General features: G+C 42.7%; 1 protein-coding gene across 1 annotated transcript; it reads left to right on the top strand.

Moving 5' to 3' along the window:
• Nucleotides 1–15,525, top strand: SAR1A (secretion associated Ras related GTPase 1A). Its single transcript, XM_030334084.2, has 7 exons — nt 1–115; nt 3,832–3,905; nt 4,031–4,150; nt 4,819–4,884; nt 8,162–8,265; nt 11,317–11,448; nt 13,058–15,525. The coding sequence occupies exons 2-7, from the start codon at nt 3,848–3,850 to the stop codon at nt 13,172–13,174; spliced, it is 597 nt and encodes a 198-aa protein (XP_030189944.1). The 5' UTR covers nt 1–115; nt 3,832–3,847; the 3' UTR covers nt 13,175–15,525.
• The last annotated feature ends 1,982 nt before the right edge of the window (nt 15,526–17,507 follow it).

The following is a 17,507-nucleotide window of genomic DNA, read 5'->3' on the forward strand; positions in this document are numbered from 1 at the left end:
GGGGGAGGGGGCGTTACGTATATCCGGCGAGTAGCTGGCGGTTTCGGGTGCTGCTGGGCTGTGTGGTGTGAGGGAGGGTCGAAGCCGCCGCTGCTGCCGGAGGAGCCCCTCGGCCGTGAGTTGGGGGCTGCTGCGAGGGAGGGAGCCGGGGAGCGGGAGGGGCTGGGGCTGACGGCGGGGAGGGTCGGGGCGGAGGCCGGCGCAGGCGGGGTTGGTGGGGGGGAAGTGACACGCAGGCGGTTCTGCGGGGCCGCGGGGTTGGTTCTGGGTGGGGACTGGCCGACTTGGCCGGTCTGCTCCGTTTCCTGACAGACCCTGGGATATCGGGTCGATCTGCATTCCTTCGAGGGTCCCGAAGCGGCTGGGCGGGATAACAGGTTTCTTGTCTGTACTGTGCGCTCCTGTTTGCGAAACGATTTCACATCTCGTCTCGGATGAGCCTCCCAGCCCTTGGTCAGGCGGGTGGGAGTCCTTGATGATTATCCTTGGTTTGCAACCTGGGGAATCATAAAGCTCGCCGAGGCAGTGAATTGGTCAAGGCCTCGCAGAGAGCAAGAGTGAGCATTCGAACCGGATCTCTTGGCTCCTAGTCCAGTGCGCCCCCCCCGCCCTTCAGCTATGTTTTATTTGAGGTCTTGGGTCGAACCCTGTATTTTCTTCTTCCACCTTCCTCTTTTCCTCCCTCTCTTCAATGCGTCGACAAATTACTTCATGCACGTTTGGTATAGATTAATGTTTTAATGATTCTAGCCTAGAGGTCAGAAGCCCACTTGTCTCTCTTGTAATTTCTCCCTTGCTCTTGTGTTTTCTCCTTTACCTCAGTCCGTCTACTTAGGTCGTGATAGAGGACTTGTGGTGCTTTGCCTTGGAGCTGACCTTTGACATTTACCCTGCAGCTAAGCACAGTTTCTTAGCTAAAAAACCAGAAGCTTGCTATCCCAGATCTGTATGGAATGGTGTGTCAGAGTTGTAACGAGTATGTGTAAGAAGTAATGAGGATGTATAGAAAGTAGTGTATATATTGGCTAGTGCTCCTCTTTTATTGACTTCAGTCAGTCCTGAAATTTGCACAGTTTTGGATACATTGGCAGTGCTTTTGTGTTAGTTTGGAGTTCTTAAGTTTTAGAGTACTCTAATTTGCCATAAGATGCCATGAGGTGGTAGGACGGATCAAGGATAGGAAATAGAATGCCAGTTATTAAAATACCCTTTTGGATGGTTAAAATACCATTATTAAAATACCATTCAGAAGGTGTGATAAGTTGTAAGGAAGAAAACTTGAGAAGATTATCATCTGTGTAGCTCGTGGGTTAAGGAAGTTTTAATGTTCCTTTAAAAACCGTTTTGTTATTTGGATTTGAATTTTATGTGATATTAACAAGAAAAGCTTTGGCTTTGGAATTTAAGAAGGAGGGTTTTGGTCTTGGCACTGATACTTCTTTTCGTTGAGCAGTTTTGGTTAAGTCAGCTGACTTAGGAGTGTCAGCATCCTTGTCTGAGGCTAAGGACTCCTCCCCAGTAAGGTGTTGTGTGAGGTTGAAACGAGATGTATGTGCAGGCATTGTACAAAACTGTGAAACTATTCATGAGGGGTGCGAATCCTAAGATCTCATGGATGGAGGAGCCATCAGAGACATTTCATTAACTTTGGGTGGCCAAATAGTGCAACTCTTTGGGTCCAGTAATGGTTTTTATTATTTTTCAACATCACCTGAAGAGTTTCTTCAAGCATTTTCTATAGATCATTTTGGAGGGAAGGATTATAGGACTTTCTAAGCAAGGATGTCAAGGGAAGGTGAATTGGAAAATCAGACTAGTTCAGTTATCATGAAAAATTCCTTTAAGTGGGGTTTTCTCCTTGTCAGCTTTGGAGAAGTCATTGAATTGGGGATAATTCTAAAATGATGTGGTAAAACTTCAGAGAGTCTATAAAGTATTGATTGCAAACCAGTGTAGTACAAATGAATATGTAACTGTGGGTTTTAAAGGAGTGATCAGAGTGGGAGTACTCTTAATGAGAGGTGCCCTGTAAAGGTGAGCCGTGCTTCTCCCAAGTGGTAGACTGAGAAAAGTAGGGAAGGATGACCGGTTTGGGGGGTTGCAGAGAAAAGGCACGTTGTTCCTTTACTTACCTACAGTGGAAGCTTAAGAACAGGAGCTTTGTAAGTATAGTTAACTCATTGGACTTCCGAAAGTGCAGACTGAGTTCCCAGACACATTATTTGACATGCTAAATTTGGTCTCTGCCAAAGTATATTTTAATGTAACTGAAAAGGTCAAAAAAAACTTATTTAATACCTTTTTATAAAAGCTTTTGCCTTAGCCTTCACCCTCACCCAAACTCCCAAGCTTCATTTGGCCTTCCATGAGAAGAGTCATAGAAAATAAGCATTAAGCAATCCCTAAAGTTTATAGATCAGGCTTGATTTAAAAGCAAACCCCAGTTATTGGACAGAAAAAAGAAAATTAACATATATTGTCTTCATTTTTCAATTTTTTTTTTTAATCTAGCATTCTTTGAAGAATATAGGTGTGTTTTTGTGGATAAGCCTATTAAGGTCACTAGTAAAAGTAACAAAAGTGAATTTTTGTTTATTATTTTAAAGAAACAAAAATTCATGAAAGTTATATTTGATAGCAGTTGGTCACATCTAGTATAGCCTTGTGTTCAGATGCTCTTGCTGATGGAGAGAGGAGTGAAAGTGGGGGATCTTTCTTTTATTCTGCACCAAGTCAGAGGTATTGAGGCAAAAGTTCAGTGAGCAGAAAATGCTGACTCTGAGAAACTTTACCACCACCACTGGCTCTAGATCTTACCCTCTTTAATTTCTTTCAGAAGTCCTCTTGCTTATTACCAGCGTATTTTTAATTTTTTTTTATGTTTATTCATTTTTGAAAGACAGAGAGAGACAGAGCACAAGCAAGGGTGGGGCAGAGAGAGAGGGAGACACAAATCCGAAGCAGGCTCCAGGCTGTGAGCTGTCAGCACAGAGCCCGACGCGGGGCTCGAACTCACGAACCGCGAGGTCACGACCTGAGCCAAAGTCGGGACGCTCAACTGAGTTACCCAGGCGCCCCGCTTATTACCAGTGTATTTAGACCTTTTAGTAGCTTTGAGTCATCTTTTGTTTTGAGTATTCTTATTTTAAGAAAATCCGTATTTGTAAAGTGAGTTAGGCCTTAATTATTCACATTACAAAAGGATTCTCTTATTTCTTCATGACTCTCCAAAATAGTGATATCATCTCTTTTTATAAGTTGAGACACATATCTGCAAGAGGGGTTCAATAAATATTGTTAAAGAAAGATAGCATTGCTAAGTGGAGCAGGACAAATTATGTCAGCCGATAGGATTTGGGTGGCTTTGTTTTTCAGAGTGTTTACAAGGAAGGGTTAATATGCTTTTCATTCACGTTAATGTGCTTTTCATTCTCATTTTCTACTTAGTGTATTGATGTGACATTTTGATTCAGATTATTGATGGGACTGATTTCCTAGAGGTGTTGCTAACGGGTAGGCAGCAGCGATGTATCTAGAGAAATGTGGAGGAGCAGCTGCCTGGAGGAGTAAGTCATACAGTAAGAGAGGAAGATTTATCTGTAACTCCTAGTCTTTGGAGCATCATAGATTAAAGACTGTTAGAAAACCAGGAGTTTGTGCAGCTCTGAGGACCCGGGAGACTTCCCTCCAGGGTGCAAAATCCTTTATTTTCTTGGGCCTGAAAACATGGGACTGTAAACATGCATCAGGGCTACAGAATAAAAGTTAACTTCTCCGGAACTCTACTAGCATTCAGAAAGCTAATGTTTGCCGCTTTCGTATTTTATACAGGTAGGAAGCATTAATAATGTCTTTCATCTTTGAGTGGATCTACAATGGCTTCAGCAGTGTGCTCCAGTTCCTAGGTAAAGCCATTTCCTTAAAATATATCAGAGGTTTCAAACTTTGTACATTTCCTCCAACAGTCTAAATACAAGCAGCCTTTGGTATGGAGAAAGCACACTTATGTAAAAATATTTTTCTTTTTTAGGGCTTTACAAGAAATCTGGAAAACTTGTATTTTTGGGTTTGGACAATGCAGGCAAAACCACTCTTCTACACATGCTCAAAGATGACCGCTTGGGCCAGCATGTTCCAACACTACATCCGAGTAGGTTTGAAAATACCAGGTGACCTTTTGATATTTGAAGGACAATGTTAGGGTTGGGGGAAGAATTCCCAGTTGATGGAGTTCTTGTATTAACGGGGGTCCCAAAAGACAGCTCATTTGAAAAAATTCCCTATAGGACACATTCAGGTCATATACTCATAAGTCTCAACCTCTGGAACTTTGTCAGTATTTATTTTCACTAGTTCTATAAGGGAACAACACCTTTCCCATATCTACTTTTTTTTTTTAAGTTTCTTTTAATATTTATTTTTTTTAAAGAGAGACACGTAGAGACAGAGTGCAAGTGGGGGAGGGGCAGAGAGAGAGGGAGACCCAGAATCTGAAGCAGGCTCCAGGCTCTGAGCTGTCAGCACAGAGCCCACTGCGGGGCTTGAACTCACGAACTGTGATATCATGACCTGAGCCGAAGTCGGAAGCTTAACCGACTGAGCTACCCAGGTGCCCCTCCCATATCTACTTCTAAGGAGCAGCAAACACTTTGGAGAAAAAAACTTGGCTTTTTAGAATAATTTCAGAATATTTTCACTCTTGTATCCTTTACAAAGTAAAAGCTTCGTTAGGTTTTGCATTTGTATTGGCTTACAATACTGGTAGCTGAGCCTTGTTGGATGAAGTTTATTTTTTTTTCTGTTTTAACAATTTTTCAGCCTCAGAAGAGTTGACAATTGCTGGAATGACTTTTACAACTTTTGATCTTGGTGGGCATGAGCAAGGTAAGACAACTCAGTGGAAGAATGGTATTGACTTGCGGGTCACCATTTTGGTTCTTTTTATGCCTCCCTTTTTTTTTCTTTCTTTCTTTTTTTTTTTTTTAAGCAGCGTGTCATTTTTACCTCTTAAGCTGTGATTAAATTATGATTGAGATCTTATTACTTAAATGAAGTTGTTTTATTTACTTATTAAGTAATACCAAACTTGTCAAAAGTTGTATAAATACAGAGAACTCTACTCCTTTATACCTTTTGCCCTGATTTATTAGTCTCCCTCTCTGTGTAATACATATTAACATTTAAGTTATCAAAGCCGGGAAGTTTTATTTTTATCTACTCTGTATTATAGATTTCTCTTTTTGTCACTTGTGTCCATAATCTCCTTTATAACATTTTTCTTCTTGAACAAGATCCAGTACAGTATCACTCACATATCAGATTTAATCATGTCTCTGTTCTTTATTCAGTGGAGTGTAAGTATGTAGAAAATTGTTGCTTTTTGCAAGTAATTTCAGATTTGTCCAAAGTTGCAAATGTAATACGGGGATTACTCGTGACCATTCTGATCTATTTTGTATAATCTGTCCTCTTGGGGTGGTTGGTAGGACATTTCTTTCCACCTTCTTGTTCTCTTAGTGCTTTTTGCCTTATGCAGGACGTGTTCGTTTAGTTCCTAGATTCCTATCAGATATCTTGTGTGGTTTTTAGAAATATACAGAATGGGGTATTTTTCTGGTGGACACTCACTTTACATTTGACAAGACTCTAAGCGTAGGAGTAAAACATTTAAGAAGTAGGAATAAATATTCTGGGAAAGTAGAAAAAAGAAACTATTGAAATTCTGTCATATTTATTTGTTATTAAATTGAGTTGAGAAGTCTCCTTTTGGAGCATTCATTAGGTTGAATCTAATATAGCTTTTTAAAAATGTAGTTAGAAAAACCCAAAATATTGGCAATCTTAATGGTTTAGCCAAGTTATTTATTTACTTATTCATTCATTCATTCATTTATTTTAATTTTAGAGATCACGTGAGCGGGGGAGAGGAGCAGAAGGAGAGGGAGAGAGAGAGAAAAAGAGAGAAACTTAAGCAGGTTCCATGCTCAGCATGGAGCCAGACATGGGGCTCCAGCCCACGCATGGCCCTGGGATTATGTGTGACCTGGGCCAAAATCAAGAGTTGAATACTCAACCACCTTGAGCCAGTGGTTAAAATTTTGGTAATTTTAACCAAAAGCCTAAGGAATGATCTAGATGATTTTGTATTCTGTCATTTCATTAACACATAATTACATTTATTTTATTCATTTAATATTTAAATGAATAAATACATAGCCCACAGAATCTTCTGTAGTATGATCACTATCACATAAAATACCTGTACAGAAAAAAGATTGAAAGAATATATACAGAAACATTAGTGTATGTGTGTTTCATGGAAGATTACAGATGGTCTCGTATCCTTTTTTTCTATAATGGGTTTGTGTTATTTTCACTGCGGTAGAAATGGGCGTATGGTGGCTTTTCTGCTTTCAAAGGATTTAAATTCAGAGATAATATAATTATAAGATGAGCGGAGACCATTTGGAGAATGCAGGTGTAGAAGTTTTTAGGCACCTGAACTGAGAATTATGTTATTTGGTGTGTTAAATTTAGCTTTCAGGTTTTGATAAAGAAGGGAAATGTGTTTTATATAGTTTTGTTTTGTTTGAGGAAAATTTATTTAACAGAAATACTTATCATAATAACTTAGTTACCATTTTACAGAAGTTACTAAAGTGCTATACATATGAAGATTTCCTTTTTTAAAAAAACTTTAAATGTTTAACTTATAAAAGTAGTCCAGGCTCAGGGTGCCTGGCTGGCTCAGTCAGAAGAGCATGCGACTCTTGATCTCAGGGTTATGAGTTCGAGGCCCATGTTGGGTGTAGAGGTTACTTAAAAAAAATAAAGTAGTCCAGTCTCAGCGTAACAAATTCAGTATACAGTCAACTTAGGAATATGGAAGGTGAAAATTTCCCCAGCCTCTCCTTCCCCATCCCACTCTTCAGAGTTAACCAATATATTTAAAAAAAAATTTTTTTTTATATTTATTTAAGAGAGAGAGATAGCGTGAGTAGGGGAGGGGCAGAGAGAGAGAGTGACACATAGAATCCGAAGCAGGCTCCAAGCTCTGAGCTGTCAGCACAGAGCTCAATGTGGGGCTCGGACTCCTGGGACCTGAGATCTTGACCTGAGCCGAAGTCAGATGCCTAACAGACTGAACCACCCAGGCATCCCTGGAGTTAACCAATATTAACTCTTTGATGTAGAGATGTTATTCATCCCATTGAAGGTACTAGAAGTGAATGGCTTAGAAATTATAATACAATTGAAGCATTGCTTCCCAAATCTTTACCACTTCATGTCTTAAAAAAATAAAATTTATAAGGTATCCTGGTTTGAAGTTAATTTATTTATCTTGAGAGAGAGGGAGAGTGCGGGTGAGTGCACGAGCTCAAGCGAGTAGGGGAGGGGCAGAGAGAGGGAGAAAATCCCAAGCAGGCTCCATACTATAGAGCCTGATGGTGGGCTCTGACTCATGAACCGTAAGATCATGACCTGAGCCGAAATCAAGAGTGGAGACACTTAACCAGCTGAGCCACCCAGGAACCCCAGGCATGCTGGTTTTAAACATGGGACCCTGGGATAATTGCCTGGGAACCTTCAACCACCTGTCAGACCCAGGCTTCTGAGGACAGAGCACGTGAGTGTGTCAGTACAAGTACGCATTGGTTAGTTGGGAACTAGATTGAGACTGTAGGTATGTGGATAGGTAATTGGCATCCTGAGGAGTTTAACTCAGAGGTTGCAAACAGCTTTGGGGGCAAGGTAGGTCATTTGAGTAAAAGTGACTGGGTGACAGACCGTAGGGAGCGGTGGAAGCTTTGCCAAACTGGAGCCCAGACATCGTCTGAAGGGGCAGCCACACCTCAGTTCCAGCTGATGACTGATGCGTGGGTGGGTGTGTGCGGCATTGCCAGGTGTTACAGTTTGGCAGAATACCTTGACTTTTGAATTTGGAAAAAGTCAGATTTAGTTCATGGGCCGTCAGTGTATACCCTCGGTTCTGATTTCATACCGGTTAGGACATGGAGAATCCATATGGAGTCGACTATTACTGAAACCTAGCCAAGATTTGCCCATTTTCGGGCAAAAAAAAATATAGAGGGAGAGATTTTTCAAAATCTCTATTTTTTTTTTTTTTTTTATCAATGCAGCTGTAAACTTTGTCTTTCAGCACGCCGGGTTTGGAAAAATTATCTCCCGGCAATTAACGGGATTGTCTTTCTGGTGGACTGTGCAGATCACCCTCGCCTCATGGAATCCAAAGTTGAGCTGAATGTAAGATTATAGTCTTTCTTTTCTCGGCTTGTGTCTCTCTCTCTCTTTTTCTCTTTTTTTTTTTAAAGTTTATTTATTTATTAGAGGGAGAGAGAACGCGTGTGCACACATACTCGTGGGAGGGGCAGAGAGAGAGGATCCCACGCAGGCTTCTCGCTGTTGGCGTGGAGTGCGACGCAGGCTCGATTCCGTGAACCGTGAGATCATAACCTGAGCTGAAACCGAGAGTCGGTCGCTCAACCGACTGAGCCACCCAGGCGCCCCTTGGCCTCTAGTTCGTTTAAGAAATACAGCTCAGTAGCGCCAATACTTTGTCATTCCAGTTAACATTTGATGACAGTCCTGGCTACAGGAAGAGAGTGTTTTAAAAGCTAAGACGTTGCTTTTCAGTGTCCTGAGGAAACTCAGCACGAACTGGAGTCAGTTAACTTTGTTTATATCTATCATAGGGTGACTGTGTCCAGTTTGCTCGGACACTGCCCAGTTTATGCTGGTTGCCCCAACATAAGCAATCCCTTTTCCTTTCACGTGTGGTCACTGTATATGAAGCGATGGCATAATGCAGCCTTGGGAGAGATACTAAAGTTCTTTATGTTTTTTAATCTGGGTCCTCACATTGTGGCTGCCCACCCTTGCACTGAAGGACTTCGCCAACGTGATCACAGGCCGTCCTCAGTGTTCAGTTTTGGTCGCCGGCAGCATTTCATACTATCGAGGACTCGCTTCAAGTTTTCTCTCCCCTCAACATTGCATTTCCTTGACTTCACAGTTTCTGTCATGTTGCTTTTGTTATCCCTCCCGCTTCACCCTGTGCCTCTTTTGATTTGGTTTGTAACTGTCTCTCTGCGTTCTTGTTTCTGGCACTGTGAACCTGTCACCTTTATTTGTGAGTGTGTTTCTTGAATTCTACAGCTCTCATCTCTGTAGACTCGCTATAGGGCATCCCTTCCCTGACTCGACCTCTTGGCACTGGTATTCTCTCTTTCTTCAAACTCCCGTTTACGTTCTTGGTTTTGGTGTGCCTTCTCTGGCTAATACTTCTCAGATTCTTTCACGAGCACCCATTCCCCTGCTTAGCCCTTAAATCTTGGTGTTCCCCAGGGTCTGTACTTTCTCCCAGGCTGGTCCAGGTCACTCCCATTCCTTCATCTGCCACCCACATACCAGTGGCTCCCAAATGGATTTCTCTTGTTTAAACCTCTCTTGAGCTCCAGCCTCATACATGACGCTACCTGCTAGACAACTCTACCTACCAATTCTGGTCTTCCGGAATGGAACTCATCCCCACTGTCTACCTGGACACATGGTCTAGATCCTGTGAATTACTATAGATTTCACTGCCCCCCCCCCACCCCCCACATGCCGTAATGCTAGAAGGAACTTTTTCAGACTTGTCATTGGCCTACTTAACATCCTTTAATAGCTCTCTCACTTTTGGGATAAAATCCACAAATCTGTATGGCACGTAAGATCTCTCCTGATATTTCCTCTGTTTCATTTCTCCAGCTGCTTTTCTCTTTATTACCTACCTTGAACTATCTTCCAAAAATAGAGAACAACTCGTCTTTCCTCCAGTATGCACAAGTGGCTGTCCCTGCCTGGCTTTCTCATCTGACCCCACCCCCTTTTGCCGGTAAATTAAAAAATACCCTTTAAGAGATCTCAGAGTTCAGCCATGACCTCTTCTAGGAAGCCTTCCCTGACCTCTGAGATGGTTAGTCTTGCCGCCTTATCAGTGTCTGTGGTCTTTACTGGTTTTCTTGTAGGTCTTGTCATCAGATTGTGAACTTAGTAGGGACCTAGTCTCGTTTCTTTGTGAAACCCTGGCACCTAGTAAAGCGTCAGACTTACAGTAGGCGTCTGGTTAGTATTTAATGAATGAATGACATCCTTACTCTGATCTTGTCTAACATTTCCTGGGACGTAAGATGGTCAAAGCGCGTTCCCCTTTATCCCTTTGGCTCTCCTGTTTTCCGAGCTTTTCCTGTCAGTGGTCACTGGATTCCCAGGCTTGAGATCTCTGCCAGCTCTGGCCTTTCTTTTATCTGTCTTTTCATCTAGAAGGCAGTCTCTTATCTTCCTTCCTCAGAGTGCCTGCACTGTTCCTTGGACGCTGCTATCTTAGGCTAGATTGTTGTCTCTTACCTGAGCACAGATTCTGTGAATTCATTGTGTTTTTACACATAGGTTCTATCCAGGAGCTTCTGGATTTGGGGTCTTTAGGATCGATCACAGCTAACTTCTCACCCTGGCACCATAATGGTAGTCATGCCTTCCCATTCTGTTTACTGTGTGTCAGCATAAAGGCAGGCAGTGCTCCTTGTGGCTTTCTGAATTCTTTTCCTACTGTAAAGCCACTGCTTATATTCTCCTCTTTTCTACCTATCCAAATCCTGCCCCCTCTTTCAGAGCTTAGTTTAGGTTCCTCAAGACTCGCTAAGACTTTCCTCAAGCCCATCATTTTCCTCGCCTTTGATTTCCCAGAATATCTTTCAGTATTTATATTCTGTCCCTGTTCATTGTGACACTTAGTCATCCATTTGCCTTGCTTTGTTGACAGATGGATGAACATAGAGTGAGGATTTCTTGAGGCCACAGATAGGTCTTCCTCTTCTTTTTGTATCCCTCTCAGTGGCAGAGACAGTTTGCACACATGGGGCACTCGGTGACTACTCGGGGACTTCCTGTGGCCAGAGCACTCAGTCTTCTAGGACCGCGCAGTGGATCGCCCGAGGGTGGTCTGTGCTGGGTGACTGATCTGAGAGTTAAGGCTGGGAAAGTTCTCCTGCCTTGTAAATAGACCCAGCCTTAAGTTGCAATTGTTTGGAGGCTCTTAGGGGATTTTTACCTAACGTCAAAGTAATGTGTAGGGGCTTCTTACCTAATGTTCAGAGTGTTGTATCATGTCAAGATTTTGTTAATTGCGCGGGTAAAAGATGATCAGATTTTCACTTCACATTTGATGCTTTATAGACAAGAGAAAGGTAGAGTTGCTTTCATTATCTGGTGGGCATTCATAGATTCCTCAACTAGCTGTTACGTTGTCTTTAGGCTCTAATGACTGATGAAACAATATCCAACGTGCCAATCCTTATCTTGGGTAACAAGATCGACAGAACGGATGCCATCAGTGAAGAAAAACTGCGTGAGATATTTGGGCTTTATGGACAGACCACAGGAAAGGTAAGAGAAAAATCTTCAGGGGACCTATTACAAAGGAAACTCACAGCTTTTGAAACATACATGTTTTGCTATCTAGATTTTTTTTATTTGTCTTTTTCAAAAGTTTAACTGGGCTTAGGGTTTGTTTTACCGTCAGTGATTTGTAATCACTCTGAAGGCGGGAGAATGTGTTTTCAGTTTTCTCATGAGATTTTCCTCAGGTATATGAGGATGAAGAAATGGGTAGGAAAGGCAGACGAATTTAAGAGTTTTCTGACTCCCTTTCAAACCCAATTCAGAGAAATCTTTTTTTTTGTTTGTTTTAATGTTTATTTTTGAGAGAGAGCGTAAGCCAAGGAGAGGGAGGGGATGAGGAGAGAGGATCCGAAGTGGGCTCTGTGCTGACAGCAGAGGGCCTGATGCTGGGCTCAAACTCACGAATCGCGAAATCATGACCTGAGCCGAAGTTGGATGCTCAACCGACTGAGCCACCCGGGCACCCCTCAAATCTTTTTTTTTTTTTTTTTTTTTTTTAATTTTTTTTTTTTCAACGTGTATTTATTTTTGGGACAGAGAGAGACAGAGCATGAACGGGGGAGGGGCAGAGAGAGAGGGAGACACAGTATCAGAAACAGGCTCCAGGCTCTGAGCCATCAGCCCAGAGCCCGACGCGGGGCTCGAACTCACGGACCGCGAGATCGTGACCTGGCTGAAGTCGGACGCTTAACCGACTGCGCCACCTAGGCGCCCCCCCTCAAATCTTTTTTGAAGGAGGCCTTCTTAACCAGAAATCAGTTTTGTTTTTGACTGGAGATTTCATGTTATGAAGAAGAGTGACCTTTCATATCACTTTCCAAGCAGTGAAACCCAGCACTGGATTATCCCCAGTGTTCCTTGCTAAGAGAGGTAGGACTGTTGTCCCCATTTTGAAGATGAGTTGAGGAATAGAAGCCAAGTCTTCCGGATCAGTAGGCTGTGCTCTCCCCAGGTAGGAGAGCTCTGTTGCCGAGAAGCGCTTGTCAGAAAAATCCATATCCGTGGTAGTTGAGCAGGAATTCTGGCTTTTTCAGCTTGCAGTTTTGGGATCACTGATAACTTTCTGACTTTCTTACATGGTTTCTTAGTCTTGTCTCTTTTTGGTTAGCAGTATCTCTCTAGAAACGCTTGCTTTAATTAATTTAATTGAGTTTCTCCTCTTTTACATGAGTGTTACGTGTAAAAGAAGACTCTTCACTTTCTCAACGTAACCTGTCATCAGTGTAGATTTCTGAATGGTTGTGTTCATGATAATGTCCTTATTTCTGAACAGTCTTGGGGACTTCTGTCCGTCAAAGAACATGCTGGTTCTGTGGGACCTAGTGGCCTTTGTCTTGGTTTGCTGCCATAACTTTCCAGATGTCTGTGTGTTCTCTTTACAAAGAGAGTCTGGGACTAGGACTGTGCCGCTTATTTTCTCCTGAGAGCATGAAGCCCTGGGGAAGTCATGTGTATGGCCTTGACCGCATTTCTGTCATGAATCCCTACTTCGGTCTGTTTTTGAGGGATGGAGAAAGTGATTCCTGTGATCACTCTTTCAGGCTCTTCCACCATGGGGGTGCTAACAGGCTTTTCTCGGTTTTGCCTCTCGTAGGGGAACGTGACCCTGAAGGAGCTGAATGCCCGCCCCATGGAAGTGTTCATGTGCAGCGTGCTCAAGAGGCAAGGCTACGGCGAGGGCTTCCGCTGGCTCTCCCAGTATATTGACTGATGTTTGGACAGTGAAAATAAAAGAGTTTTACTTCTCTGGACTGATCCCATTCCCAGCTTCCTCATGAACTTTTCTAATAGAACAAGGAAAGCTCTTCAACCGTGTGTGGCGTTGAGAAGCCAAGAGTCTCTGTCCGCCCTCTCATCGCCCAGTGGTGACATGTGCTTTCTCCACACTATTGGGAGGTGACGCTGCCCCACATGCCAGTGCAGGTCAGTGTCCCGGGACTCGGAAGCTGGCAGGATCTGCTGGGTAAAGCTGTATGCCATCATGGGGCACCTGAAAGAAAAACACGTCTCACCACTGTGGTTGATTTCAAAAGAAAGTGATTCTATTTTTTAAAGAAAGCGTTGTTAATGTAATTGGTGTCCCTCTTCACTTTTTGAGTTCAGAATTTACTTGGTCCAGAGTTTTCTATTCTTTTTTTTTTTTTTTTTTTTCCTCCTCATGATCTAGTGAATGGCATTTAGAGACTTCATAAAATTATGCACCAAAACACGTCGGAGGCCAGAGCTCAGTCAGGTGAACTCACTTATGTTGAGATAACAGGTTAGTGAGAGAAGCCCCCCCACCCCCCCCCACCCCCCGCCCCGTGTCTCTGCCTGCCTTGTTGCGGTGGGCACCACCTTCTGCGCAGAGAAGTGGGAAAGGGCGGAACTTGGGCCTGGCAGTTGCAGGAGGCGTCCACTGTGGCCAGCCAGGCCCGTTCCTCATCGGGGCGTGTACAGCAGGTTGCTCACTGTGGAGGGGTTAATTATAGAGCAGTTATTTTCTTATTTTACTTACAGAGTTGCAAACCGCAGCCGGTCTTTGCTTTGCTTTGCTTTTATACTGTTGGGAAACTTCATTTCTCTTCATACACCTGTTTCATGTTCAGTTATAAGAAATGACGTTTGCCTCCTAAAAGAGAACACCTCCCGAATTGCCCTACACCGCAGGTGTGTGTCTGTTACTTTTGCACAGATTCTAGGGAAAAATTTTCTGCATCGGTGAATCGCAGAGGACAAAGTTAGCCACTGAAGGGCTCTTAATTCTGTGAGTTGAGAACTTAAAAAATCTGGTATTTGTATCATTTGTTTGGATCCAGGAAAGATTTCTTTAATGGGCTTTAAAATTTTCACTTGCAGGATTTAGTCTCTTTATTGGACTGTTTGTGAGCTCTTTTTATCGATTACCTGTTTTTTTGGTGTTTAAAGGTTAACATCTGTAGCTAGATGATTTTTTTTTTTTTTTTTCTGGTATGAAATTGCCTTTCTCCATTCCAGAAGTAAGCTGCGGAAACTCTAATCTTAACTTTGTGTGGTGGTGTTCTTTTTGAGCCAGCGTCACTTGTCAGGAAGACCTTAGTATAAAAAGCCTCAGTGTCCCCAGTAGTGTGAGGATTATTTTTATAGCATTCCTTTTTCTTGGTGTCACCTGTAAAATTGGGATTTTCATGATCTTAACCAATATTAGACCCTTTGTTAAGATGGGTGGATATCTTCATTTTTTCCTTTAATGAGAGATTAGAAGTTTCCTCAGAATTGAAAATTGTGATGATGATGCTTATGTGCAGAGGATTCAACTAAATTCAGTAGAATCTTGTGTCTAATGTGAAGGCAGGGAAAGTGTGGATAACAAATTGCAGGGGGGAGAGTATTGTTCTTTAATGGATTTCTCATTGTTAGTCTTCACCACTGACTTGTTAGGAAAGCATACTTTTCCACTTCCAGGTACCCAGTGCAGAGGCTCAATGAAGGATCAATCTGGGAAGAGCATGCCTTTCATTTATTTGCAAGCGTAGCTGGGTTAGGACAAAACTCGTTGGTTTGGAAAGGGGTGAAAGCCGTAAATGAACAAATCTAGCTAATGGTGAATGAACTAGGTCGTTAACATGCATACTTTTAATTTCCTTTGGCTAAAGGTAACCCATACTTCTTCATCCAGAGACATGAGAAGTATGATTGCAGTGCTAGTTTTCTTGTTTCTGGTTTCTTGTTTTTTTCCTATTTGTCCCTAATCACTTTGTAGCAAGCTAGAAAACTATGGATTCTACACAGCGCAGCTCTTTGTGAAAGTGGTGCATCTTGGCCACTGGAGAAAGAGGAGATTGAAAAGTCAACTGGCATCCGTCTGTTTCTTGCTCCACAGAAAACACTGTTCCTTTAATAAGGTTGCAGAAGAAGCTGATGTGAGGAGCTTGTCTCCTAACAGTGAGGATCAGAGCTTTGTACAAGAACTCCCATGAATTGAGACTTTTCATTCTGTTTTATCAGAGTGCATATATGTCCTATTTCAGGAAAAGTAAAACAGTCATTTACAAAAGAAGGTCAATCTGTATCCTAAGCATTTTAATAAAAAGTTAAACTTACTATCCTGTTCCATTTTATTTATTTGTTTGTATTGGTTTGTTCTGAGTTTGAACATGACATTTGTTGGAGGTGGGAAAGCAGAACTTCTTTTCCTAGTTACAGGAAGAAATAGTTACAGATGATACGCAAGACAAGTTTTGCTACCAGGAGGAAAAAAAAGCTAGGCCTATTCACACACTTCATCCAAAGAATTTAGTTATCGTCTGAGAGGCTTGGAACATGTGCTGATCCCGGGATTGGTGGCCATCTCGGCAATAGGATGCACGTAGTGGACTTTTTAGCAAAATCTCATATTAACATGCTAGCAAGGACTGGATCCAGTTTAGCTGCTTATCACTCATCATTTTATACAGAATTGGAGAGATTCAGCTGAGCGCTACGTTTGGTAAAGTAGCGGAAGGGACGAAACGTGTGCCTGTGCATTTGCTAGGCTGGCAGGAAGCCTTGTTTTTAGAAAACTCAAAAGAGATTTTAAAACTAATGGGACAAATGGAATGGGAAGCAAAATGCAACATACTATTTTTGACCTAGTACTAAAAGTATCAGAGGCATCTTGTGATTGAAACTAATGTCCGTGTTACTACATTGATGCCACGGGGTCTGTATGTATGTATTGTTTGTTGAGTTCAAGTGGAACATGAGAATTCCAGGCTGAGTCCATGAGCCCAGCACTCAAAGGGTCTCACTGTGGCTGTTGGCTGTTGGCTGTTGACTTAGGACTCTATACCCTAATGTGCTGTAAGCAGAAGAACCTGACGCACAACAGTTCAGACTGGAGGTCTGAGTGTCATTAAGGGAGAATCACTGGACTCTAGAGAGAAAGAAACTTAATTACTAGGAAGTTGGAATAGTTAGATGTTACTGTGATCAAGGCACCTTCTGTGTCAGGGAACCAAAAGACAGTGCCTGCTATGGAAGACTGCTTGCTAATTTCAGTCCCACCTCCTACTATAACGGGTCATCGTTTAACTTCCTCAAACAGGTTTGTGTCACTGGGACCATTGCAAGCGCTAACCCTTGGGCTGGGAATACACTGAGCAGCATTAATTTTATTCAGAAATTGGGGCAAAAAGGTTTTATAGTTTAAGTACCAACTGAATAATTTTTGTTAATGCTGACATAAATACCTTCTGAAATCTGGGCTGCTGCCTGTTTTTGTATACCCTGTGGGGGGGGGGGGAGGGAGGTTGCTATTTTGTGGCACATAAAATTCAACCTTCAGAGACCATGAGGAAAGTTTACTGAACACAAATCTAGTTGGGTATTTGAAAGGGAACGTGTGGCCTGCAAAACCTGAACTATTGACACTCTGGCCTTTTACAGAACAAGTGTCTGGTCCCTGACCTAGATGAACGCTAGGTGGTGGTGATAAATGTTATGTAAAATGTGCATACTGCACAGTTAGGGTTGTAAAATTAAAGTGTGACTTCGGTTACTCTTCATAATAATTTTAAAGGGCAATTTTATTTTGCGAAAACCGTTTTCGTAAGTTTTGTCCCGAGCCTTCGGCATCAAAAGGCCCTAGGTGTAGTCCTGTCAGCTGCATGCCACCTAGTGGATCGCTGTAGGACTTACTTACAAAATTTGAAATCACTGAAATTGGTCAAGGAGTCAAGGATTTCCTTGCCCTTATTACCCCGGGGGTCGGAAGCCGAAGTTTCAGACCTGAGCAGATACTCAGGTCCTGTCTTCTGGTCAAATCTAGGCATGTCAGCCCTTATTTCTGTTCCTTTTCCTGCAGCCCAACGAACAGAGAAGGGATCCCATCTTGCCCAAGCCCCGTCTCCCTGCAAAACCACACGCCGGTCACTCTCCCCACGCTCACCTTCCAGGACAGCTTCTCCCGCTGCGTCGCGCAGGTGGCCCGAACCCATGAGGGCGGGGAAAGGGACGGGGTCAGTCTGGGCAGCCAATCAGGGCTCGGCCCCAAGCCCAGCCAATCGGGCCCGGCAAGTTGGGGCCTAGCCAATCAGGCCCGACAA

Source organism: Lynx canadensis, chromosome D2, assembly GCF_007474595.2.
Source record: "Lynx canadensis isolate LIC74 chromosome D2, mLynCan4.pri.v2, whole genome shotgun sequence".
Taxonomy (NCBI): domain Eukaryota; kingdom Metazoa; phylum Chordata; class Mammalia; order Carnivora; family Felidae; genus Lynx; species Lynx canadensis.